Here is a 26,598-nt window from a genome sequence, read left to right as displayed (position 1 = left end):
ACTTAGTAGCCTAAAACAGCAGCCGTCTGTGTCTCACTGTGTCCGGGGCTTCTCTGCCAGGCGGGTCTCGCCGGGACGGCCGGAAGAGCCAGGCCTCTCTCCGCGGGGCCTTCCACCCCAGGGAGGCTCCGTCCGCATGCCTGGTGCAGGCTCAGGTGAGGCGCAGGCGGCAAGCCGGAGGCACAGCATCCCTGCCTCCCGCGTACATGCCAACAGGCAGAGCGGGCGCTTGATGGGGAGGATCTGGGGCGGTGGTCACCGTGTAGCCCTCTCCCCGACTTCTCGGTGGCATCTGGGCATGGAGATGTGACCAGGAACCTCCCCGCGGCTGCTCGCCTGGAGGGACTCAGCCTCAGCCAGCCTCGCTGGCGGCAGGGCGACCTCTGCCCTCAGCCCCCACGCTCAGGAACATCTCCCTCCAGCAGCCCTGCGCCAAGTGCAGGGGGAGGGGGCAGGTTTCACCGTGGGAGCATCTTGTCGTGGCCTTGGGTTGGTCCTGGAAGCCAGCACGACAGTGGATGCTAGTCCTCAGGTGGAAGCAGAGCAGTCGGAGAGAGCCACCGGCAGGTTCCGCCTTAGGCGCACTCTTCATTTTGAATGTAAAGCAGAAGAAAGCAAGGTGGGCTCCCAGAATCGATTTGCCACAGGCTGTGCTTGCAGGGCATGTGACATCCGTGCGGCCTGATTCTGCAGGACTGGCCTAGTTGGGAAGTTCCTGCCCGCGGCGTGGAGCTGGCAGACTTGGCGCACTCGTTCCCGCCAGGCTGAGGAGCGTTCAGAGCGGCCTGGAGACTCAGCTGATGGCTGCTCGGCCGTCCCGAACCCCGACCTGCAGGCCCCTCGTATAGTTCAGGAGAGCAAGCCTGGGTGGACCCCAGCCCCGCCAAGCACTCCCGCCCCCATCTCAACAAGGCTTCCTAGCCCCCTGGGCCTTCGTTTCTTCCTGTCTGCAGCGGTGACAGGATTCTAGCCCCTGCCTACTCCCCTGGGTCCTCACGGCGTCTCGCAGGACAGAGAGTGAACAGAGGCTTGTTCTGTGTCCGAGGAATCCAGCTGTGGCTCCCGAGTCCCTGGACGGGACGTCTCTCCCCTGAGAAGCTTTAGAGACCTTCTCCCTCCATCCCTTTCTCCTTTACCGAGTGCCTGCATGTCTCAGGCATGGCTCAGGTGCTAAAGGAGGGACCAGGACAACATTGTCCCTGTCCCCAGGGAGCAGGACTGTCTCGAACCTAAGGAGCTCACTGCCTTGTGGGGAGATGGCCGTCCACGCCGGTAATACCAGTGTCTCATAGTGAGTGCTCCAGGAGGGCAGCACGGGGGCCAGCAGCTCAGAGGGTGGTTGTGGTGGGCACCTGGAGAGAGGGCAGCTGAGGGGGCTTTGGAGGGCAGTGGCCGTCAGCCGGGTGAGGCGCAGAAGCTGGCAGACAGTGTGAACAGGACCCGCGAGGGCAGCAAGCTGGGTGGTGGTATGTGGTGCGCCTGCTGGTCCATGGGGGCTGGTGGGCCACAGAGATGGCACAGAGGCAGGACCAGATCACTGGGAGGCCCGGGCCTAGGGGGCTGAGCGAGAGCATTTGAAGCTTATCCTGAGAGTTATGGACTGCTACAAGCGTGTGAATCCGAGGAGTGAGGCACACAGATGTCTCCCTGGAGTGTAAGCCCCGCGCGTTAGAGACTGAGCCAGTCCCATTAACCACTGTATTTGTGGTGCTCAGCAGAGTGCCCGGCACGCGGGCTGCTGATGGGTGGAACCGGTGTGGCTCACTTACCCGCACGGCCCCCTGGCTTTGGGTCACAGCAGTAGGCCTGAAGTTGAGCCATTGCCACCAGGCATGGACCAGCCCTCCACCTTAGGGACAGTTCTATCTGGAGCAAAGGACTGGTATGGCCTGGAGACACAGGCATGGCCCTCCTCCTGGAAGGGCCAGCAGTGACTCCCTGAGCTCTGTCCCAGGCAGTCCTGTCCAGCAGGAGGTGTTGGGCTGCCCCTGACCTGCCTGTCAGGTCTGCTCCTCATGAACGGTGGGCTCCACTGCCCTGTACACACCTGTGCTTCTGGAGGGCAGCCCAGGGCCTAGTGATCTACCCGTTGGATGCATGGATGGATAGATGGATAAAAGGATGGATGGATGGATGCATGGATGGATGGTCAGAAGGGTAGGTGGGTGGGTGAGTGGAAGGAAGGGATGGAGGAAGGAAGGAAAGAAAGTTAGACGAGTGGGCGGATGGATGGGTGGATGGTCAGAAGGGTGGATATGTGGACAGACGGATGGTCAGGTAGGTGGACAAGTGGAAGAAAGGAAGGGTGGAAGGAACCCAAGGAGGTCAAGAACTCGCTCAAAATGACCGAGAGTAGGGAGGGAGGTGAGTAGGTGGGCGAGTGAGAGATGGAGGGTGAGGCGGGTGGGTCTGTGAGTGAGAGTGCGAGTGAGCACGTTGGGGTAGAGACAGCCCTCCCCAGGTCATCTCAAGGGCTCTGCCTTCTCGGGGCATCAGGCAAGAAGTGCACTTCAGAGACAGAATGGGTAACATCGGGGCAGAGCCTCACAGTTGACAAAGTGCTTCAGTAGACCCGTCCCCTCGTCCACAGTGTCCCGAGAGGAGGCTCACCCCCGTCGCCCAGGGTCAGCGGTGCCGTGTGGTCCGCAGCAGAACTCTGGCCCTGGCTGCAGGCCCCCAACTGCTGCTGTCTCTGACCCGGCATGCCCCCCACTCCAGTGGAGGCCCGGCTGCAGGGAATCCGGGTTCTGACCCAGTGTTGGCCTTGCTCTCTGAACTCCTTAGTCAGCCTGTCGGGCCTCCCCAGGGAGGGCCGAGTTCCGCCTCGTGCTTGGTGCTAATGAGGACCAGGTCAGAGGTCATCCCAGCTCGGACGCAGGGCTGTGCACTGACCAAACCTCTGTCTCTGGCTGCACCGATTGGGGTGGGGTGGTGACCCAGCTCCCCTGTGGCCAGAGCCACAGCCATGGGGAGTGCAAGCTTTTGCAGCTTCATCCCAAACTGGGGAAGCAGCTTGCTCTCTGTAACCGAATCGACGTTCCCCACCAACCCCACGGAGACATCCTTACAGATGTCCACGGGCAAGGCCCTTGGTGCCCGGCCCTCATTTTGACATCCTAGATTTGTCATTGCTCCCAGTTCATCAGATCTGTAAGAATTTGTTTTGACTCCTCCCTCTGGTTGGTTTGGTTTGGTTAGCCTACTGGTTCTCAGTTGGGTCCTTAAATCCCCTAACAACGGAAGTGTTTCCTGTGCCTTCAGTTCCCCATCGGGAGGAAGACCTCACCCCAGAACCTCAGGCCACTCGTCAGAAGGCATGGTCTCTCTCCTTCCTGCCCACGAGGTGTTTGGCATTTCCGTGACAACATCCTGCCCCCAGACCTTGAGGTCCAGGTGCCATCTCACCTGGTCCTCCCACAGCTGCTTACTGGGAGGACGAGGCCCGGCAGGGTCCAGCCCATTGGCCTGGGCGTGCCCGGTAAGCTCTGCGTCAGGCACCACGCCCACCTCCCCGCACAGGCCCCTCCTATGGGGCGGGGCATGAAGCCTATGGCCAGATGACCAGTGTCTGCACCCTTGGACCCTGGACAGCGTTTCCTTCATGGCCCAAGGGAAAGGAGGACCCTAGACTCTCTGGCTTAGGGAGGAGGGGTGGACACAGGCCGTGCCAGCCTGCAACCTGCTTTTGCTTTCAAGTTCTTAAAGGGTTGAAGAAGAACAGTATCTAGGGATACACAAAAACAATAAGAAATTCAGATCTGTGTTTATGTGGAACACGGCGCTTGCTCGTTCTGCTGAGGCTGCTTTCTCACCAGATGCGGAGCTGACCCGTGGGGAGAGGGCGCGGCCGGCGGAGCCTGACATGTGCTCCCTGGCCCTTTGCAGGCAATGTTTGTCCTCATGCTCTCCCTGCATCCGTCCTGGCCCCACAGACTGGAAGAGGGACACGAGTCCCACAGGGACGCTCAGTCCCCCTCCAGCTCACAGAGGCCCCAGAGAACACCCTGCAGGCCCGTCCACCGTGGGAGGCTGTGCCAGAGTGCACGGGTGATGGATTTCCCACTCTGGCTTCCCTTCCCCAGACGGTTAAATTGGATGAAGCAGTGATCCCTTTCCACCCGGAGAGCCTGTGGTTCAGCCCGACTTACAGGATGTCTTTATCCTGGGAGGTTCTTACAAGGCTCTCAGACATCCATGAAGAGCCTTGCACGTCCTCCCCGTGCATCCTCCCCGTGCAGTGCCTTCTCTCCCCAGCAGGCTTCCACGAGGCAGCCGGGCCCCAGGCCTCCAGTCTTCCACTGGGCCTGGTGGGTGGACTGTCCCGCCCTCTCTGAGGTGATACACAGAAGGAAAAAGGCTGAGGGGGTGACGTGTGCAGACCCTGCTCTCTCTGCTGGCAGCTTGGGGGCCTTACACGCGTTGCCCCTGGGTTTCTGGCCAAAGTCAGCGTCTCCCGCTCCCCTCCCTCAAGGGGGTTTCAGGGCCCCCATGTTGCCTGTGCAGAGTGGTGTCAGGAAGGTGTCTCACTTCCCAAGGGGTGGCATGTAAGAGAGGCAGGATCTTGCTGCTCCTTCCCCCGCCCCTCCCTCCTCCCTTTTTGAGGCACATTCTGGGGGTCTTGGCTGGTGGCTGGCTGAAGGCTGGCAGGTGCTGGCCCCGCATGAGGTGCCCCGCAGTGGCCGCGTTGTCCTTCAGTGACTTGGAGGGACAGTGCCCACGGCAGCTTGTGCCCCTGTGCTGAGACTGCTTCACTTAATCAGCGTGTCCACACCGAGCCTCTTTCCCCGGAGAACTTGACGATCTGAATAAAGGACGCCGTTTCCCCGGTTCTCCCTGGAAGAGAGGAGACGTGCGTGGGCAGAAGTCACAGCGGCGAGGAGAGGCTGGGTTGTCGGAGGAGGAGGGGAGTGTGTGCCTGTCGGAGCTGGGAGGCAGGCAGGCGACTGTTGGGCGGGCACAGAGTCCCTCGTTTACAGAGGCGGGCGGGGTCCCTGGGCCAGCGGCACACTGCCCGTCATCTCAGAGGATGCCAGGATCTTATTGTGCCTGGTGGCAGGGAGAGCCGAGGCCGCACGCGTATGCACCGCCAGTCTTGTGTCCGGCCTGGCCTTGCGCTGGAACGGGTATCGCGCCTTCCTCAGCGCAGGCGGCAGGTCTCTGAGGTGGGCTCCCTGCACTGGGAGACTGTGAGGCCTTTGACACTGGCCTTCTCCCTCCCGTGCCCTGCAGTGGCCGTCCTTGTCAGGGAGGCCCAGGGAGCTGATGGCCAGAGGGGCATGGCTCTTACTGTGACTTCTTGAGGGCCTCAGACCCCACAAATGTCACTCCTGGCTGAGGACCAGGGCTCAGAGTGTGAGGAGGTGGCAGCCTCCCCATCCTTCCCAGGGGGGCTTGCAGACAGAAGGGAAGGGGGTGTGACTGTGAGGAGATCCCAAGGGAGGGCCTCTGACCCGGGTCACGCTCTGCCTCCACTCACAGAGACACAGGTCGGGTCATTTCCACACGGCCTCCGTGCCAGTCGGTCAAGTGGGCTGCTCTCCTCGGATCTGGGAGGACTCAGGGGAAGAAGTGAGACCCCCAGGCTGGCAGGGAGTCATCAGGGCCTCAGAGCTAGACCTCACGGGTGGAAGAGGAGGCCAGCTGCCTGCCTTAGGCGCATGGGGGTCTTCATCCTGAGAGGTGCGATGACGCCTGTCCTCCCCCCTTGCTGGGCCCTGTGGGGACCACAGGGAGTAGCTGGTGTGAACATGCTTCGTAGTGTGGAAGGCACTGGGTTGTTCTTAGAAGCCGATGTGTTCTTTTTAATGTTTATTAGAGAGTGTCTACACTGACTGGTTGGAATTGGACTTTTTGTGAGGAGATCTGTGTAGAAGCTGCTTTCCATGGGGAAGGGCCTGGCTGGCTTTCCGGCGACTGCACGTCCTGGCTCCAGGAGTCTTGTTGGCCTGTAGGAGTGACCAGCTCTGCCTCGCAGTGTGTGGGAGCAGCCGTGTGTCCACTTATGCCCGCAGGAGCCTGGGACCCCGCAGGTGGCATCTGATGTGACCGCCTGATGACCAGGGCCCCTCCAGCCTCCTTAGCAGGTTGGTGTGAGTCAGAGACCTCTGCTCAATTCAGTGGCTATTTGAGCTCCTCCTGCGTGCCAGAGCCGCCCCTGGGCCCTGGAAGTGGAGACAGTCAGCCAGTGGAAGGATGGGGACAGGAGGTCGTTCCCGACCAGTGAGCCTGCAGACGATGGCGCTCTGCAGTGAGTGCACGCAGGGTGCTCTGCTCTCTGCGCCGACAGCGTCTGTCCTCACAGGTCCTGGGGCCTTAGACCCTCAGGAGGTATCATCGCCCCTGTCACGTCCCCCAAAGGGAAGGCAGCATCGTGGGAAGGCTGCCAGTGTTGTCACGGAATCTGCACTGACCCGTGACAGATGGGAGGGACTTAGACCCGAGGGAACAGCGTCATAAAGACCACGCATTTCAGTGCCAACTCAAAGAGTGACTGGGATCTTTCCTACTTAGAAATTACGTGTAGGTAGTTTCTTGATTTAGGATTTTGTCATCGTCGTGTCTCAGAGGGGAGGTGGATTAGAGACAACAGGTTAAAAGTGGGTGAGCTGGCATCGGGAGCAGTCGTAAGAGGCCAGTGACCGTCGGATACCATTAAGGGGCGTGAGGACTGCAGGCGTGGCAGATGCCCCTTGTGTGGCGTGGCCTCTGAAGTGCCGTCCGCTGGGCAGCCAGACAGTGGTGGAGGGGTGGGCTTCCGTTGTTCAGAGGCAGCTGAGTACCCACCTGTGGGCATCCCTGTCCTGAGGGTAGAGAACCAGGTGTGCTCCCTTCTCAGCTTATTCATTGAGCATCTGCTTAGTGGGCACGTAGTACGTACCTGTCCTTCATCTGTTGGCGTGACTCTTGGTGGCAAAACCCCGTGCAAGTGAGCTTTACAAACAGAGGCGGGTTAATTGATTCACATAATGGGAAGTTGGGGCAGAACTGGTCTGGGCACAAAAGGACCCAAGGACTCATTCAGTATACATTTTTTAAAAACTTTTTTATTGAATAATAATATACATACAGAAAGTGCAGAGCAGGAGTGAATTTTCACTAACTGACTACACTGGGAACCAGCATCCAGACCACAAAAGGGAACAAGACAGGCATCGCGGGCCTCACGCTGCTCCCAGACGCCACCCTCGGGCAGCCCCTTCCCTGGCCCCAGCAGCATGGAGCCGTTTGCCTGTTTTGCAGGGTGTATCAGTGGAACTACACGGTGCGCGCTTCTCCGTGTGACTCGTCTCCTTGGACGTTGTTTATGATGTTTGTCCACATTGTTGTCTGTGCTCCTAGGTCTTCGTGCTGACGTGCGTCTGCCATTGTTGAATCCGCAGGCTCTGTGACAGGCACGCGCACTGTCTCCTGACTGGGCTGTTAGGAGAGAGGGACAGTGGCCTTTGGTGCCTGGCTCTCAGGAACGCTTGTATGCAGTTTGAGCTGCTGGTCGTGGGATGTGCGCATGTTCGCCTCTGGTCGATGCTGCCCAGTGGTCGTCCCAGCCTGCGTTGTCACCACTCAGGTCTGGTGGCTCTGAACCTAATGCTTGAATCCGCTCACTGCCCCCTGGGCGTTCTGGGAGGAATGCGGGGGACCTCCCTGTGGGTTCAGTTTGCGTTTCTCTGATGACTGATTTGAGCTCCTCGGATATCTTCTTTGTGAAGTGTCTGTTCACATTTTTTGCCCATGTTAGTAGTTGAACCGTGTAGCTTTTTCTGGCCGATGTGTGTGAGTCCTCTGTGTTCTGAGTGTGAGGCCCGTTGGATTCATGTGTCTCATGGATCTCCCACTCTGCTGTTGCTTTCTTACCCTTTTGATGAATAGAAGTTCTTCATTTTGTAAGTCCTATTTATTGCTTTTTCAAATGTGTGGCTAGCACTTTTTGAACATTACTTAAGAAATCTTTGTCTACTCCAAGGTCATAAAGATGGTCTCTTCTGTCTTTATTGTTTACCTTCTATGTGTAGATTTGCCATCCCTCAGGAATTGACGTTCGCGTGTGCTGTGAGGTCAAGGTCATTTGGGCATCCAGGTGACCGTGCGCCATGTGCTGGGGAAACCATCCTTCGCCCACTGGTCCGTGCGCCTGTCCTTGCGCTGTGAGCACACCGTGTCCGTTACTGTAGATCTACAGCGTGCCGTGACGTCTGCCAGGGTGGGTCCTCCAGCCTTCTTCCTCCCCCGCAAGGTCGCCATGGCCAGTCCGCGCCTGGGCTTGTACGTGAACTTTGGGTCACTCAGCAGGTGCTTATTAAAACCCACGCTTTTTCACTCTCAATCTCTGTGTGGTTGACCTTGCTTTCCCCTGTGGCAGGAGGGGAAGAGAAGGGACCATGTCACCTATGGTTCAGGGTTTCATCATCCTAGCTAACAACCTCCAAGGAAAGAAAACTTCTCTCCCTCAAATTTAAAATTTGAGGAAAAGACTGTGATTGCCCAGCCCAGGTCACACATCCACCTGTTATGCTGATTTCCAGGGTGAGGAGGAAGGGGGTTCAGCAGTTGACTGGGCTCTGGCGAGGGCCCCTCCCGTGGAGGGGAGGGAGTCGCTCCTTCACGGTGGGCAGGCTGCCAGCCCAACTGGAAACTAACAGCACAGTTAGCGGAGAGGGTGTTGGAATCGGCTCTGACGGCTGAGCAGGAGTTTCCCAGGAGACGTCCCGGGGACAGAGGACCCAGGCAGAGACGCACAGGCTGCGTGCACTAGGCCCAGGTGTGTGTTGTGGGCAGAGAGAAGCTGTTAAACATGACGCCTTGAAAACCCAGGTCCACACAAAGCCTGCGTGTGGCTCTTTGTGGCCACTTTATTCATGATCTCCCCAACTAGAAGCAACCACGGTGTCCTGCCATGGTGGGTGGGTCAGCAAGCTGTGGTCCCTCCAGACGATGGAATACTATCCAGCAATGACAAGAAATGAGCCAGCAGGCCACCAAAGACACAGAGGAACCTTAAGTGCATAGAGCTCAGTGAGAGAGGCCAGTCTGAAGAGGCTCACCGAGTGCCCTCTGGAGAAGGCACAGCTGTGGAGGCAGTGGAAAGACAAGTGGTTTCCTGGGGTCGGGGTGGGGTCAGTGTGAGTGGATGAGGCTGCCTGGTGTGACACTGTGTGGGGCACATGTGACCCTAGACATTGGTCAAAGCCATTGAATGAGACGGCACAAAGAGTGAACCTTCATGTATGCAAAACTTTAGAAATTGTTCAGGAGGAGCCAGCCCTGTGGCCCAGTGGTTAAAGTTCAACACTCTCACTGTTTTGGTAGCCTGGATTCGGTTCCTGGTCGCGGAACCACACCACTCATCTGTCAGTAGCCATGCTGTGGTGGTGGCTCTCAGATAACTAGAAGGATCTACAATTAGAATATACAACTATGTACTGGGGCTTTGAGGAGGAAAAAAAAAGAGCAAGATTGGCAATGGATGTTAGCTCAAGGCAAATCTTTCCCAGCAAAAAAAAAAAAAAGATGTATGCACTTTTGAGAAAAAGCTTAGGATCAGAAAACAGCATTCTTAAAATAAACAAAAAAAATGTTCAGGAGGATGAGGGATTCCTGGGATGGAATCTAGAAGGTGACAAAACAACCCAACGTAGGTTAAGTGAGACAGTCTCACTGAAGGGGGTGGCGGGAAGGGTGCTGGCCTCAGGACTCTGGAAGTGCGTGAGTTTTAAACTAAAGGCAGAAGGAAGTGCGTGGAGCACTGAGCTCCAGCTGATGAAGCGTTTCCGCGAAGAGGCGGTTACCATTTCTCTACTGTCGCACGGTGCGCTGGGCGGAACGGCAAGGAAGGTGGATGGTGGACAGCGGGAGCCAGGCCCTCACTGTGGGGCGGGAGGTCGGGTCAGCAAGGGGAGGGGGCTGGACGATCACATGGTGGCAGATCAGAGGTGGAGATGTCAGTGTGGACGTGTGTTCAGTCACTAGAGAGCCAGGGGGCTAGGTGTAGAAATGTTTATAGATTAAGTATATACACACGAGTTAGCATACACACGAGTTAGTACGCACACACACACACACAGGTTTCTGGGCTCTGTCGGCTGCGGGAGCCCAAAGGCGATACCATCCCGGTAGCAACAAGCACACCCAGGGCCCAGGGGTCGTGGATTCTAACACCACCTCCAGTGAGAGGAAGCCGGGACCCTGGGGCGAGGGCTGGCTCTAGGACTGGGCAGGAGGACACAGGGTGAGCCTGGACCACCTTCTAGCGCCAGAGAGGAAGCAAGTGCTCAGAAAACAGAAGGCACTGATGGGATGCATCAGAGGGACACAAGAGCCAACTGAAAGAGCTCCCAGAGGCCAAAGCCACAAGATGACGTCGAACTGGATTACGAGCCAGAGCACAACAGAAGCATCCACGAGTCCATCCTAACATCACTAAGTGGCTAAATAAATAAATGGGCGGGAGAGATGAGTCTCCTGTACAGAGAGTTCCAGACGGCAGCCACTCCGCCCTCCAGGAGGGGAGCAGCCCCCAGCCAGAGTGGGGGGACGTGCAGGGTGACCTCCTTCCAGAGGGCACAGTCGGACGGGGCAGATGGGAGCCGACGGGGGAGACCCGGCGCGCTCCTCAGCCAGGCGATCGAGTCACCTCGACAGGGTGTGGCCTTGATACGACGTGATGCGAAGGACACCGGACCTCTGGGGTTCTCCTCCCCAGCCCAGAACCCAGTAATCCCGAGAGGGGCGTCAGATCCAGCAGGGGGCCTTCCACAGACCCCTGAGCAGCCCTCCCGACACTGCAGGGCCTCAGACACGAGGCAGGCCTGAGAGACTGTCACAGCCCCGGGGCCGAAGGAACCCAAGGACTGGAAGTCTTCTGGGACCCCGCACGGGGTCCTGGAAAAGAGGGGGGCATTAGGGAAACTCAAGGAGCATGAAGAAAGCGGGGACCTCAGTTCATGAGAACGTGTCAGTGTCAGTTCAAGATGGTGACAAACATGCCACGTGACCTGAAGTGTGGGCATGGGGCCGCCGGGTGTGGGTGGAGGGGCCCTCTGACCTGTCTTCACTGTTTTCTCTAAGTTTGTTTTTTAACCTACGGGCCGCACTCGTAAAGCCCCCTGGACAGGAGGTGCTGCCCGGGGTGACATTACCGGCAGCAGAGCCCCAGCCACTGGAGTCTGCCCCTTGAGCGCGCAGCAGGGTGGTGCCATGACAGGGCCACCTGTCAGAGTTGTCTCATGTGGCATCTGAGACGGCCGAGGGACATGACGGGTGTGCAGGGCCTCCAGTGTCCAGCCGGGTGTCGGGTGGGCTTTTCTTGTTTCTCCCGCTTCCTTCCTTACGACTCCTGGAGGTGAGTACTGGCCTGTCACCTTCCTGCCAAGGGTGCAGGAGCCCAGGGAGCTCTGGTGGAGTGGCCCCGGTGGGAGGGCTGGGTCACACTGGGCGGCAGACCCCCGGCACCATGTCTGCTACGAGATGCCTGGTTTCGCGCTCAGCGTCAGGGTACAGGCGGCGCCCCTGCCCTGTGCACGCCTCATCTCCTCTGTCTCCCTCCTGGGAACCTCGGCTCCGGTGCCGGCCAAGCTGACCTCCTGCCGTTGGTCCCACAGGGCGACTATGACCCGAGCCGGACCAAGGTGCTGCACCTGCGCATGAACCCGGCCAGTGCGGCGCGGCAGCACCAGCACGAGGAGCACGCCCAGCTGCAGGAGGAGTGCGAGCGGCTGCGCGAGCTGGTGCGTGCCCTGGAGAGGGGTGGCCCTGTACCTGCCGGCCTGGAAGCCACCGCGGCTCTGCCCTCGTCCAAGGAGGTGACAGGTAGGCCCCCTCCCCTGTCTTTGACGGCCCTGGGCAGGCTGACCCAGACGGTCTGCTGGGGGCCTCAGGCGTCCGTCCATCTGTCCATCTGTCCTGTGCCGGCAGCCAGGCCAGGGGGTGCCTGGACGGAGAGCCCAGGGCCGGGCAGAGGTTTAGTCGCCTGGGGCTGCGGGTCACGGCAGGAACTGTCTCAGGGAGCAGTGGACACAGTGGCTGAAACCTTTCAGGCCCCTGAAACAGATTAACGTCGCTTGTCAGCTTACATGAGCCCGGTCAGTCATGGGTGAGTCCAGGGCTCTGTGGAGGTGGGGCCTGTCCTTCACTGCTCAGAGTGCCTCTCGCGGTGCCCGGAGAGCCCTCTCGGCAGAGGCCTGTGCCGTGCGGAGCATGCCTTTCCCAAGGCGCGCGTCTCCCTCGCCTCTGCAGCTCTGCCAGTCAGGGTGACCGCCTCTGAACGCACGGCTCACCACCTGCAGTGTAGGAAAGTGACCGCTGGAGTCTGCAGTCCATGCCTTGGGGACTCTTATAGTCGTCGAGCCCCGCCCCAGGAACGTCCACCCTGCAAGGGCAGAGAAAAGTGGGTCCATCAGCACAAAGGGGGGACTCTTTGGGGCCCAGTTTTCCCAGGGTCACCATGCACAGTGCAGCCCACGGGGCAGGCTGGGGGTCCAGAGGGGCACCCGGAGACTCACTCTGCTGTTGAAGGGTGCCTGGCGCTGCTGCCCAGTCAGCCTCGGCTGGCCTGGGACGAGGGCTCCCCAGCTTGGGCGGAACAGCACTGATGCCCTTCGACTCTCGTGTCTGCTGCTGGCTCTTCTCGCCCCAGCCTGGTGATATTTGCAGGGATGTCGTGTTGGGGAGTCAGGCTGCTGTTTTCCTGCCATCTGCCTCTTGGTTTCTGAGTTCTTCTTCCTCCTTGAAGCCCTCCGTGTTTCCTGGTTGTGCATTTGTCATCTTGTCCCTGTGAAGGTGGCCGAGCAGTCACCCATCAGGCAGAGGCAGGAAGGGTGTGCAGCCATCAGCTCATCTTCCTCCCTCAGCTGGGACGAGCCTAGCTGAAACGTGCTCCTTGGTTGGGGGTCTCAGATGCAGTCCATTCTCCCTCCGTCTGTTTCACTGTCAACCTGACGTGGAAGGAGCCTTTCTCAAAGCACCTGGGGCCAGCAGGCACGGCCCTGTGAGCTCCTGGGGGTGGACGACCCTTGGCACAGTGCCTGGCACACAGTGGGCTGGGGCTGACCTGATCTTGAGGTCGAGCGCTCCGGGGTCAGCCAGCCCTGGGCAGGTTCCCAGCTGTGCGTGCCTCACGTTGTCACCCTCTTGAAACTGCAGGGTCTTGCTGTACAACAGAGGCTGACAGTCCCGCAGCAGAGAGGCTCAGAGGCCCTAACGCAGAGCCTGGTGCGTCGTGAGCTCATAACTGCTCCTCGTCAGGAGGCCTGTGGTTCTTAGTCTTGTCCCAGTTCCCAGGACTGTCGGCCAGTGTCCTCTGGGAGACGGGTTCCCGCACCATCGTGGGGTTCAGCTATGACCCTGGCAGGACGGGGTTGAGTGGGAATTTGCCAGCCTCACCTGAACTCGGGCCTCTGGGCGTTTCATGAGATCATGTTTGCTCTGCGGTGGCTTTCCCGCGATCTTGTATCGGGCTCGTGAAGAATGAGCACAGGCCATGTGTGCGTGAACTGCACACCCTCTTGTGTACGCATGCACACCCACCCCCATTCACACCTATGCACACACATCTCCTTTCACACCTCATGCACAGCCTCTCCCGTCTTATTTTTCTGAGGTAGTCTGGAACTCTAATCTCTGTGCAGGACCACAGGGACCCTTAGTGGTTTCCATCCGTTTTTTCTGTGAATTGGAGCATCAGGACACAGAAGTGTGACAGAAGCATGCCTGAATTCCTAGACAATTCCCTCTCTCCTGGGTGGGACAGAGATTGTCATTAAGGCTGCACGAGGCCCCTCTGGAGCTCAGAACCCGGCGTGCCACCCTCTGGGCTGCCGCTCTGCTCTCCTGACCATTCAGCCACTCCCTGGACGTCCACATTTTCCCCACCTCTCCCTTTATGGTCCTGAACAGCAGCTGCTGCTTGAGGCCACTGGGCAGCAGCCAGGTTAGAGAGAGGATCCTGGCATCTGGGCACGCAGAGACGGGCCTTCCCAGAGCCTCTGTCCTGGGGCAGCAGACGGAGCCCCTGTGCCAGGCAGCCTGACCGGGTTCGCTCCCGAGTGCCGACTCAGGGCTTCTGCAGCTGGGAGTGGGCTTCGTGACCAGCTCGCCAGCAGTCCTGTCCTCCCCTGTGAGAGCTGGGAGAGGGGACGCACTCTTGCAAGATTACTTGGCAAGCGGGTGGCCATGCTGTGGTTTTCAAGGTCCGAATTCTCCTTTCTTCCGGGTGTTTTTCCAGCCGCAGCTCCTCTCCTGCCTTGAGCTAGCTGTGTGTTCTTGACAAATTCAAGAGCTGAAAATGTAAACTGAGAGCATGTTCAGGTGGCTCCTCACTTTGGGAGAGGACTCCTAGAAGGGCTCCTGACCGTCGTCTGACAGGATAGGTCCTTTATCCAGTGAGGTTTGTCATGCTTCTCCCATCGAGCGGGCTCTGTGCTCGGTCGTGGTGACAGAGTTGCTCGGAGTCTGACCAGGGCACTGTGACGGGTGCCCAAGGCCTCAGTGGACGGGGGTTAGAAGTTGCTTCTGCGTCACACTGCAGGATGGGGCATCAATCGGCTTCCCTAAGGGACCTTGGAGCATATAAGTGAGGCCCAGGCTGCCTGGAGGACAAGGGCCCCGGCCAGCAGGGGCAATGCTGTTGCCTAGCCGACTTGGAAGGAGTGAGGATGGTGGGGCAGACTTGGGGCCGCGGGTCCAGCAGAGACGCCGGCTGAACGTGTGCCTCTGCTCTGCTCCCCCTGAGGCTCCATAAATCATAGGAAGGGTAGTTTGGGTTTTTTTTTTTCTGTTTTTCTTGAGGCTTAAACCCACAAAGAGAGAATTCAGCAGCAAACCTTTGGAACCTGGAAAGTCGGTGGGTGGGTGGTAAGATGATAAGCAGACTCAGGAAACCGGAAGTCTAAGCTGGCAACAGTAGAGCCAGGAACCAGCCAGCTCTGCCCCCAACTCCCCAAAGGCCCAGAATTGGCAGCAAGGCGCACGGGGGAGGGGCAGTGCCTGGCTGAGATAAGGAGGATTGAGGAGGCTGCTGGGGAGCGTGTGAAGAGGCAGCCAGACCCCCGGGACTCGCACCCAACTCCACTCAGTGGGCACTTGCCTCTCCTCTCCAGCAAAAACGAAAAACGGAAGACAAAAAACAGGTTTATTTTCTTGGAGCAGTGATGCCCAAAGGGTAGCCCCAGGCTGGCAGCAGCCTCCCTGAGAACTTGTTAGAAGTGCAGGTTCTTGGACTCCATCTCAGACCTGCCGGGTCAGAAGTCCTGGGGCGGGGGCAGCAATCTGTGGCCATCCAGATGCTCCCTCACATTTGTGAACACTCCTCTGGAGAGGGATGGAGAGGACCCCTGGACAGGGCACCGTTCAGGACAAGAACTGACCTGGACGCAGGATGAAGTGGCCAGTGCAGATGGACCCAAGGCACCCAGCACACCCCGCGCCCTCTCTCGACATTGCCCTCGGGCACACCCGCCGCCAGCTGTGACCTCCAGGGCAGGCTTTTCTTGGGGGGATCTGACCAGCTGAGAAGACCTAAAGGCACTGACAGTGGAGGCCCCACTGGAGGGCTCGGTTAGACCACTCTATGGTGACCTTTAGATGACGGTCTGCTCTCCTGCTCAGAGGCCCCTGTGCCTGTGGAAGCCACTCCTGGTTACCCATAGCGTGCCGTGATTCCCGGAGGTCTCAGAGATGGAGCGGGCAGACAGGAGAGAGAGTGCAGCTTGGAGGGAGCAGACCCTCAGAGTGGGGAGACCTCCAGAAAATGGTACCCGGGTGTCCTCAGAGAGAAGAGGAAGAATGTTTCAACAGCGAAATGAGCGCAAGATGCTTTAAAATTTTTTTCAGAGAAAAAAATACACTTTTGAAAGTTAAAAATATCAAGAGTTAAATGAAAATCCAAAGAGAAGATTTCTAAGATAAAATTGAGCAAGTTTATCTGAAAAGTAGAGCAAAAAGACAATGAGATGGGAAGCGGGGAGAAAAGGTAAGAGAATGAGAGGAACAGCGCGTGAAGTCCAGGATCCGAGGAGCGGGAGCGCGGCAGCAGAGGACGAGAAGGAGGGGGTCTCGCTCGGAACACACGGCTTGAGGACGTTTCCCAGAGAGAGAGGAGGTGACTGCCCCGTGCTGGGTGCCCTCAGGAGGGCCTGCCCCAGGATGAAAGTGCTCCCACACCAAGGCCCAGTACTGGATCCTGGTGGGAGCAGGGTTCTGCATGCTGCCCTGGGAGGAGGGCGCTGGAGAGGAGATCCGTGTGCTGAGGGCGGAGTCGGTCGGTAAGAGGTGAAAGTCACAATGGAGACATGGGCCAGCAGAGGTGGAGTCACAGCCCCCCCGGGAGAAGGAAAGGCTCAGAGGAGTGTGGGAGGTGCTTTTGTCCCAGACTGGGCTCTCGGAAACAGTGTCCGTAAGTTTTGCATAAAAATAAAGCCTAAGGGTTAAAACGAGAAGCCAAGTCAGGCTAGGGACAGCCCCTGGAGGCGCTCGGGCTGCCCTGGGACACGGCCAGTGCAGGCCCTGTGAGGAGGGACTGCAGAGGCTGAGAAGGGAGGCAGAGCCTTGATTAGGAGGCGCGTGGTGCGAGTGGGGCCGGGGCAGAGGCGTGTCAGGAGCCCGATGCTGAGACGTCCACGGCTGGACCAGTGGGCTGTAGCCACCAGGAAGTGTGGGTGGGAAGGGAGGAGTCGGGTCACCCCGGTTTGCTCTGGGGCACGGGGTGACCAAGCAGTTGCCATGGTGGGGGCGCAGAGAGGAGGAGGTCCAGGGCACGTGAGGAGTTGCTTGGTCCGGGTCAGTGCTCAGGGATACTCGAGGGGAGCGTCCCCGCTGAAATCAAGGACATGCTCCCATGAGGGCGAGGATGTGCTCCTGAGTGGGCCACCATGTGCTCCCGTGTGGGCGAGGACATGTTCCCATGAGGGCGAGGACGTGCTCCTGAGTGGGCGACCATGTGCTCCCGTGTGGGCGAGGACATGTTCCCATGAGGGCGAGGATGTGCTCCTGAGTGGGCCACCATGTGCTCCCGTGTGGGCGAGGACATGTTCCCATGAGGGCTAGGACGTGCTCCCAGGTGGGCCACCATGTGCTCCCGTGTGGGCGAGGACATGTTCCCATGAGGGCGAGGACGTGCTCCTGAGTGGGCGACCATGTGCTCCCGTGTGGGCGAGGACATGTTCCCATGAGGGCTAGGACGTGCTCCCAGGTGGGCAACCGTGTGCTCCCGTGTGGGCGAGGACATGTTCCCATGAGGGCTAGGACGTGCTCCCAGGTGGGCAACCGTGTGCTCCCGTGTGGGCGAGGACATGTTCCCATGAGGGCGAGGACGTGCTCCCAGGTGGGCCACCATGTGCTCCCGTGTGGGCGAGGACATGTTCCCATGAGGGCTAGGATGTGCTCCCAGGTGGGCCACCATGTGCTCCCGTGTGGGCGAGGACATGCTCCCATGAGGGCGAGGATGTGCTCCTGAGTGGGCGAGCATGTGCTCCCGTGTGGGCGAGGACATGTTCCCATGAGGGCTAGGACGTGCTCCCAGGTGGGCAACCGTGTGCTCCCGTGTGGGCGAGGACATGTTCCCATGAGGGCTAGGACGTGCTCCTGAGTGGGCCACCATGTGCTCCCGTGTGGGCGAGGACATGTTCCCATGAGGGCGAGGATGTGCTCCTGAGTGGGCGAGCATGTGCTCCCGTGTGGGCGAGGACATGTTCCCATGAGGGCTAGGACGTGCTCCCAGGTGGGCGAGCGTGTGCTCCCGTGTGGGCGAGGACATGTTCCCATGAGGGCGAGGACGTGCTCCCAGGTGGGCCACCATGTGCTCCCGTGTGGGCGAGGACATGTTCCCATGAGGGCGAGGATGTGCTCCTGAGTGGGCGAGCATGTGCTCCCGTGTGGGCGAGGACATGTTCCCATGAGGGCTAGGACGTGCTCCTGAGTGGGCGAGCATGTGCTCCCGTGTGGGCGAGGACATGTTCCCATGAGGGCGAGGATGTGCTCCTGAGTGGGCCACCGTGTGCTCCCGTGTGGGCGAGGACATGTTCCCATGAGGGCTAGGACGTGCTCCCAGGTGGGCAACCGTGTGCTCCCGTGTGGGCGAGGACATGTTCCCATGAGGGCTAGGACGTGCTCCCAGGTGGGCAACCATGTGCTCCCGTGTGGGCGAGGACATGCTCCCATGAGGGCGAGGATGTGCTCCTGTGTGGGCGAGCATGTGCTCCCGTGTGGGCGAGGACATGTTCCCATGAGGGCGAGGATGTGCTCCTGAGTGGGTGAGCATGTGCTCCCGTGTGGGCGAGGACATGTTCCCATGAGGGCTAGGACGTGCTCCTGAGTGGGCCACCGTGTGCTCCCGTGTGGGCGAGGACATGTTCCCATGAGGGCTAGGACGTGCTCCTGAGTGGGCCACCATGTGCTCCCGTGTGGGCGAGGACATGTTCCCATGAGGGCTAGGACGTGCTCCTGAGTGGGCGAGCATGTGCTCCCGTGTGGGCGAGGACATGTTCCCATGAGGGCTAGGACGTGCTCCTGTGTGGGCGAGCATGTGCTCCCGTGTGGGCGAGGACATGTTCCCATGAGGGCTAGGACGTGCTCCTGTGTGGGCGAGCATGTGCTCCCGTGTGGGCGAGGACATGTTCCCATGAGGGCGAGGACGTGCTCCTGTGTGGGCGAGCATGTGCTCCCGTGTGGGCGAGGACATGTTCCCATGAGGGCGAGGACGTGCTCCCAGGTGGGCCACCATGTGCTCCCGTGTGGGCGAGGACATGTTCCCATGAGGGCGAGGATGTGCTCCTGAGTGGGCGAGCATGTGCTCCCGTGTGGGCGAGGACATGTTCCCATGAGGGCTAGGACGTGCTCCTGAGTGGGCGAGCATGTGCTCCCGTGTGGGCGAGGACATGTTCCCATGAGGGCTAGGACGTGCTCCTGTGTGGGCGAGCATGTGCTCCCGTGTGGGCGAGGACATGTTCCCATGAGGGCGAGGATGTGCTCCTGTGTGGGCGAGCATGTGCTCCCGTGTGGGCGAGGACATGTTCCCATGAGGGCTAGGACGTGCTCCTGTGTGGGCGAGCATGTGCTCCCGTGTGGGCGAGGACATGTTCCCATGAGGGCTAGGACGTGCTCCTGTGTGGGCGAGCATGTGCTCCCGTGTGGGCGAGGACATGTTCCCATGAGGGCGAGGACGTGCTCCTGTGTGGGCGAGCATGTGCTCCCGTGTGGGCGAGGACATGTTCCCATGAGGGCGAGGACGTGCTCCCAGGTGGGCCACCATGTGCTCCCGTGTGGGCGAGGACATGTTCCCATGAGGGCGAGGATGTGCTCCTGAGTGGGCGAGCATGTGCTCCCGTGTGGGCGAGGACATGTTCCCATGAGGGCTAGGACGTGCTCCTGAGTGGGCGAGCATGTGCTCCCGTGTGGGCGAGGACATGTTCCCATGAGGGCTAGGACGTGCTCCTGTGTGGGCGAGCATGTGCTCCCGTGTGGGCGAGGACATGTTCCCATGAGGGCGAGGATGTGCTCCTGTGTGGGCGAGCATGTGCTCCCGTGTGGGCGAGGACATGTTCCCATGAGGGCTAGGACGTGCTCCTGTGTGGGCGAGCATGTGCTCCCGTGTGGGCGAGGACATGTTCCCATGAGGGCTAGGACGTGCTCCTGTGTGGGCGAGCATGTGCTCCCGTGTGGGCGAGGACATGTTCCCATGAGGGCGAGGATGTGCTCCTGTGTGGGCGAGCATGTGCTCCCGTGTGGGCGAGGACATGTTCCCATGAGGGCGAGGACGTGCTCCCAGGTGGGCCACCATGTGCTCCCGTGTGGGCGAGGACATGTTCCCATGAGGGCGAGGACGTGCTCCCAGGTGGGCCACCATGTGCTCCCGTGTGGGCGAGGACATGTTCCCATGAGGGCGAGGATGTGCTCCTGTGTGGGCGAGCATGTGCTCCCGTGTGGGCGAGGACATGTTCCCATGAGGGCGAGGACGTGCTCCCAGGTGGGCCACCATGTGCTCCCGTGTGGGCGAGGACATGTTCCCATGAGGGCGAGGACGTGCTCCCAGGTGGGCCACCATGTGCTCCCGTGTGGGCGAGGACATGTTCCCATGAGGGCGAGGATGTGCTCCTGAGTGGGCCACCATGTGCTCCCGTGTGGGCGAGGACATGTTCCCATGAGGGCGAGGACGTGCTCCCAGGTGGGCGACCATGTGCTCCCGTGTGGGCGAGGACATGTTCCCATGAGGGCTAGGACGTGCTCCTGTGTGGGCGACCATGTGCTCCCGTGTGGGCGAGGACATGTTCCCATGAGGGCTAGGACGTGCTCCCAGGTGGGCGACCATGTGCTCCCGTGTGGGCGAGGACATGTTCCCATGAGGGCGAGGATGTGCTCCTGTGTGAGCCACCATGTGCTCCCGTGTGGGCGAGGACATGTTCCCATGAGGGCGAGGATGTGCTCCTGAGTGGGCCACCATGTGCTCCCGTGTGGGCGAGGACATGTTCCCATGAGGGCTAGGACGTGCTCCTGAGTGGGCCACCATGTGCTCCCGTGTGGGCGAGGACATGTTCCCATGAGGGCTAGGACGTGCTCCTGAGTGGGCGAGCATGTGCTCCCGTGTGGGCGAGGACATGTTCCCATGAGGGCGAGGACGTGCTCCCAGGTGGGCGAGCATGTGCTCCCGTGTGGGCGAGGACATGTTCCCATGAGGGCTAGGACGTGCTCCCAGGTGGGCGAGCATGTGCTCCCGTGTGGGCGAGGACATGCTCCCATGAGGGCTAGGACGTGCTCCTGAGTGGGCCACTGTGTGCTCCCGTGTGGGCGAGGACATGTTCCCATGAGGGCGAGGATGTGCTCCTGTGTGAGCGAGCATGTGCTCTTGGATTGGTGAGGACGTGCTCCCAGGTGGGCAAGGGAGCTCTGAGAACTGCCCTGGTTTGCGCCCCGTGGTCACCCGTAGCCTCATTGCAGTGTTTGTCCAACTCTTCACGGAAATCCTGTAGCCCTCCGTGCTCTCAGGACCACTACATGCTACTTTCCCTGGCAAGTGAAGCAGCTGGGGCTCAGAGAGATGAAGCCCCATGGCTGAGCCAGGTGTCCGCCCCCAGGCCAGGCAGGTCTGCTGCCCACTGGCACTGAAGCATGGTCCCCTGGCCGGGCAGCAGCCCCATCCCCAGAGGGAGCGTGTTAGAACAGCCAGGTGCCTGTTGGTGGCCGTAAGCACCCGGGTAGACAGATGGCAGTGGCACTGCCATTGCCGAGGGGATCTCTGGCTTGCAGACGGAGCGCGGTGGTGAGACGCCTGCCTCTGCGGAGGCCGAGTTTGTTTACTTCTGCGAGGCCCAGAGTTGTCAGCAGTCATGACTCAGCAGACTCTCCCTCCCCTGGGCCTCCTGCATGCATCTTCTGTGCACAGGGCCCCAGGAGCTCGGGGCCCAGGCTCGCGGGCTGTGACCTGTGACCTTCCCCCAGTTGGAGAAGCCTCAGCACTTACAGGCCTCTGAGCAGATTCTCTGGGTACCCCAGAGACATGTCCTGGAGAATAGGGCTCCAGGGGCTGTCTAGCCATCAGCAAATGCCCCCACCCCCCAGACACTGTCCACCTTCCATTCTGGGACTGTCTACCCTCCACCCCAGACCCCTCAGGCCCGTCTGCCACATCACCTCTGAGTGGGCAGCTCTCCTCCACCTGGGCCCATGGCTGTGAGGACAGGTGTTGCTGGCAGCAGCCAGGCTTCCTCTGGTCTGGGACCCGGGTAAGGGGGCAGAGGCGATGCAGAAACAGGTGCAGCGGCCCCTGCCCTCGGGCATCCTGGAATTAATATGGGCAGACCATATAAAATGTGGCCGGTTCCCTGACAGAGTAGTCATAGGGTTTCCTGTCAGCTGTGCACAGGATGTGGCCTTTGTTCTGGCCTTGCAGTGACCCAGGAGGTCGTTGTGAGTGAGCGGGGCCATCAGATGGAGCAGGTACACCAGTGGCTTGAGCTGCGACCAGCACGATCATGGGAGCAGGAGCCAGGGGTGAGGTGGGCAGAGATGGAGGCTAGGCCAGTGGTAGAGGGGCCCCGGCTCCTGAGGAAAGCAGCTTTGCTAAAGAGGAGAAGGACACGTCCAGGCTCTGTGTGGACACGCTGGGAGCTGCTCTGGGGTCAGAGGGATGAGGGGCGCCACCCACCCTCTGGTAGCTCCGCTCTGACTGACAGTGAGGCAGGAAAACCTTGTCGGGAGGCTCTTCTGGATCCTGACAAAGGAATTGCTCAACAGCCGCACCGAGGGTACAGCCCCCTGGGTGGCAGGAGCCTGAACATCCGCCGCCCCAGCTGACTCTCGGCTCTGTGCGTGGCCCCCCTACCTTATCAAGGCTGGGCCAGAGAGATTATTAATTGCAATTTAATTAGGTAATGCATTAATATTAAAATAACCTAATCTTGTCAGAGCAACACGTTGAAGGTGATCAGATTTGTCACTGCCTGACTGTGTGGGTGCAGCTGATCCTGAGGCGTCTCTGGAGGAGGGGAGGGTGGGGGCCCACCCGCTCTGCCCGTGGAGGCGGACACCCTGGGAGGGCCTGGCTGGGGCAGGCTTGGTGCTTATGCCGCCTGGGCCGGGAGCAGCTCTGCTGCTTTTCCTCTCTGTTCCTGCTTTTCTCTCCACACTTGTGACTCGCCCTCCTTCCTGTTCAGCCAGGGCAGGAGGGAAGGGCCACGTCGTGGGCCAGAGAGGTGCCTGACAGCATCTAGCCACCTGGGTGCAGCGTGCAGTGGGTGGCGGAAATCCATGCACGGCCTCCAACTTGGCACAGGCCTGTCTGAGTCCCTGCTGTCCCCTGGGCCCTGGGCAGGGGAGCCAGCCCCAGGCTTCTGTCTCCTCATATGTGACTTAGGGTGCAGTGGTGGCAGTTGAAGAAATCAAGTGGGCTCGCTATGGCTCCCAAAGCTGCGACACGTACTTTATTGGTCAGCAACCACTGAACACCTGCTGTGTGCTGGACTCACGGGTGTCCTCAGGACCTGCTCCCTGCCCTCAGGATGTCAGTGAGGGAGGAGCCACAGGAATCGGTGGCCTCAGAGCAGCCCCTGCGGGCAGGGCTGCGTGTGCAGAGGGGCACAGGGAGGGGGCTGTGGGGGAGGAGGCCGGGCAGCTTCCTTGGGCCAGGGCAGGGGCTTCAGCCGAGCTTTGCAGGCCACGTGGAGCCGAGGAGAGGGGCTGGTGTTCCAGGGAGGGATCACGCGAGGTCGCACACACCCCTACCCCGCCGTGTGCCCAGCCCTGAGCCAGGCCGCGGTGCTGCCCTTGGGTCCGGCCAGCAAGGAACACGATCCCGATGGGGAAGGAAAACCAGCATGCCCAGACCAGCCCTGGGAGCTTCGCAGGGCAGGGCTGGGGGTTCCTCATGGCATCAGAGTGAGGCAGACAGAGCGGAAGGGCAGCCTGGAGGAGCCACAGCGAGCAGCCAGCTGCTTTCCTCTGTGGGAAGTCAGGGCCCCGCACAGGCTCCGGGATGGCAGAGCTGTGAGGGACCTGGGAGGGCAGGGGCCAGAAGGCTGGGAGCACCTTGCTGGAGCAGGTCCCAGCGGCTGCCCTAGAGCAGTCACTCCCTCGGGAAGACCTTACAGTGAGCAGGGAGGCCTGGCCCAGCCATGGGTCCCACGTGAGGCTCCACGTGGCTTGGCACCTGGCACAAGGTGACAGAGCTAGTGTTTGCTGTGGCCAATGGTCTGGCTGCCCGAGGTCTAGAGATGGCTGTAGCCCTGAGATCAGGAGGCCATGCTTGACTCAGGAGCTGCCTCTGACAACTTAGAGCCTCGGGGAGCAGGTACGAGCCCCCACCCCATCATTCTCCATGGCCCGCGTAGGAAGCGTCCTGCCCTGCTCTTTCCCCGGCTCAGCTCGTTCCTCTCAGCTGGAGGGGCTACCTCCGAACAGGCACGCAGACTGCAGGGAAGAGCAGAGGGAGAGGCAGGATTCGGACTCCCTTGGCCTCCCCCAGCCACCCCTCTGGGCCTCCGCAGAGCGCTCCCCGCTTGCCCACTGGCACCGGGTGCAGCAGGAGGGCCCATGTCTCTGTCTGAGGCCTTCCTTGCCCACCTGCCCAGGCCTGGCAGCACGTGGGGAGGGAGGGGCCGCTTGCGTCTGAAGCGGCTGCTGGTTTGCTTGTGCGGCCGGCCGGCTTGGCTCCCAGAGCTCTGCAGATGCCCCCAGATGGGGCAGTGGGAGCTCCTCAGCTGCCCCAGAGCCCTCACACTCCACCTGATGTTCCTGTCCCTCGGGGGCTGAGCAGCCGAGGGACCTTGAAGGGGAGCGAGAGGTTTCTGGACCCCTAGCTGAGGTGGCCTGGGCACCAGTGTCTTCCCCGAGAGACACGGGAAGCTCCAAGATGGCAGCAGCCAGAGGAGGCCCACAGCCCAGGCGAGCAGCCTCTCCCAGGCAGGGACCGGGGCACCAGATGCATGCCCATGGGCTCATCTGAGAAGCCCTGCAGAGGCTCGGAGACCGAGCTGACAGTGGAACCCCAGCCCACGGCGGTGGGTCAGACACAGCCAGGGAGGCCAGAGTCAAACTGCGGAGCACTGAAGGCAAGAAGTGACCGTGCAGGTTCCTGCGTGGACGTCAGTGCTTTTCTTAGGAGTGGGGTTGGTGGGTCCTGTGGAAGTGGGCCGTTCTCTTTGTGAGGAGCTGCCACGCTGTTGTCGAGTGGCTGCACGGCTGCGTGCCCAGCAGCCACGTGTGAGTCCCGTGGTCCGCGTCCTCACCGGCACCTGGTGTCACGGTTTGTATTTCAGTCTTTCTAACGTGTGTGTGGTGGACTCTCAGCACATTTCCGTTTGCATTTCCCTGCTGTCTAAGGACGCTGAGCATCTTTTGTCCCATATCAGCCATCCCTGGATCCCCTTGGGTGGAATCTCTGCAAGTTTTTGCCCGTTCTTTGACTGGATTCTTACTTTAGTATTGAGTCTGGGCAGTTTCCTTTTCTAACAGTGTCTTTCTCAGAGCAAACCTTTTTAATCTGGATGCACGCTGATGAGCGGTTTTCTCTTGTAGGAGTCAGATCTAAGAACTCTGCCTGCCCCAAAGTTAAGACATGTTTTTTCTTACGTTTTCTACTGAAAGATTTTTAGTTTACATTTAGATCTGTGATCCATTTTGAGTTCATTTTTGCATACGATGTGAGATTTAGATCGAGGTACTTTCTTGGATTTGGGGTTTTTCGTATGAATGTCTAGTTCCAACATCATTTGTTGAATGTCATGTCTCTGTTGAATTTCCTTGGCACCTTTGTCAAATCAAGTGACTGGTTTGTTTGGGTCCATTTCTGCCCCCCTCTCTCCCGTTACGTTGATCTGAGCGTGTCTGCTTTGCTAACATCACACTGTCTGGATGCTGTAGCTTGATAGCAGGTCTTAAAATCGATAGCATGATTCCTCCAACTTTATGCTTCTTTTTCAAAATCATTTTGGCAATTCTAGTTGTATTGCCTTTCCATATAAATTTTAGATTCAGCTTGTCTATATCTACAAAATTCCTGCCAAGGTTTTGGTGGGAATTCCATTAAATCTGTAGAGGAGTTTGGGGAGAATCCGTGTGTTTCTGTGATGAGTGTTTCCAATCCAGAACACAGGTGTCTCTCCACTGATTTGCATTTTCCTTGATTTCTTTCACCAGCGTTTTGTGGATTTCGGCACACGTACCCACTACGTAAAAATACACCTAAGTGTTTCATTTTTTTTTTGGAGTTATTTAAGTATTTTTTGTTTGTTTTTACTGTTTCCATTTGTTCTTTGCTTGTGTGTAGAAATATGAGTGGTTTTTGTGTTGGTCTTGTATCCTGGGACCTCACTGAATCACCTGTTAGTTCTGGGAGAGGTTCATTGTTGCAGTTTATTGTCTGCAATCATGTCATCTGTGAATAGGGAGTGTTTTGTTTATTCCTTTAAAACGTGGATGCATTGTATTTCATGTTCTTGCCTTATTCCCTGGCTAGCACTTCAGTACGGTGTTGAATAGGAGTGGTGAAAGTAGGCATCCTGGCCACATTCCTGTCCCTGATCTTAGGGGACAGCACTCAGCCTTTCACAGTTAAGTGTGATGTTAGCTGTAGATTATTTGTCGATCCTCTTTATCAAGTTGAGGAAGTTCCCTTCTGTTCTTAGATTGCTGACAGTGTTTATCATGTCGGATGTTGAATTTTGTCACATGCTTTCTCTGCATCAGTTGATATGATCATGTGTTTTTTCTTCCTTAGATTGTCAATGTGGTGGATTATTTGTGGAATGTTTCAATATTGAACCAGCCTTGCATTCCTGGGATAAATTCCCTTTCGTTGTGGTATATTCTTCTTTTTATATGTTGCTGGATTCTGCTTGCTAATATTTTGTCAATAATTTTTGTGTCGTTGTCCATATTGGTCTATAGTTTTCTTCTTTTGTCCTTGTCTGGTTTAGGTATCAGCGTCATGAAAGAAATGAGTTAGAATGTGTTCCTCTTCTGTTTTCTAGAGGAGATCATGTAGGATTAGTGTTATTTCTTCTTAAAATGTTTTGTAAGATTCCCTGGTGAAACCGTCTGGGCTTGTGTATTTTGGTTGTCGGGGGTTCTTAATAGTTAGAGGGGCAACAGACTGAATATTTGTGTCCATACCCACCCCCA

At 58.9% G+C, this 26,598-nt stretch overlaps 1 protein-coding gene across 18 annotated transcripts in view; it reads left to right on the top strand.

Moving 5' to 3' along the window:
- MAD1L1 (mitotic arrest deficient 1 like 1) overlaps window positions 1-26,598 on the top strand; it is a 420,727-nt gene that overhangs the window by 312,847 nt on the left and 81,282 nt on the right. For all 18 annotated transcript variants that reach the window (XR_011424443.1, XM_001490482.5, XM_023655119.2 and 15 more), the window contains one exon: window positions 11,595-11,802. Coding sequence is in view for 17 of the 18 variants with exons in the window: in XM_001490482.5 (XP_001490532.1) it covers window positions 11,595-11,802 (208 nt within the window). In the remaining variant the exon portion in view is untranslated. The remainder of the gene's footprint in view (window positions 1-11,594; window positions 11,803-26,598) is intronic.

Source organism: Equus caballus, chromosome 13 (assembly GCF_041296265.1).
Source record: "Equus caballus isolate H_3958 breed thoroughbred chromosome 13, TB-T2T, whole genome shotgun sequence".
NCBI lineage: Eukaryota > Metazoa > Chordata > Mammalia > Perissodactyla > Equidae > Equus > Equus caballus.
This window is presented reverse-complemented; position numbering and strand designations above follow the sequence as displayed.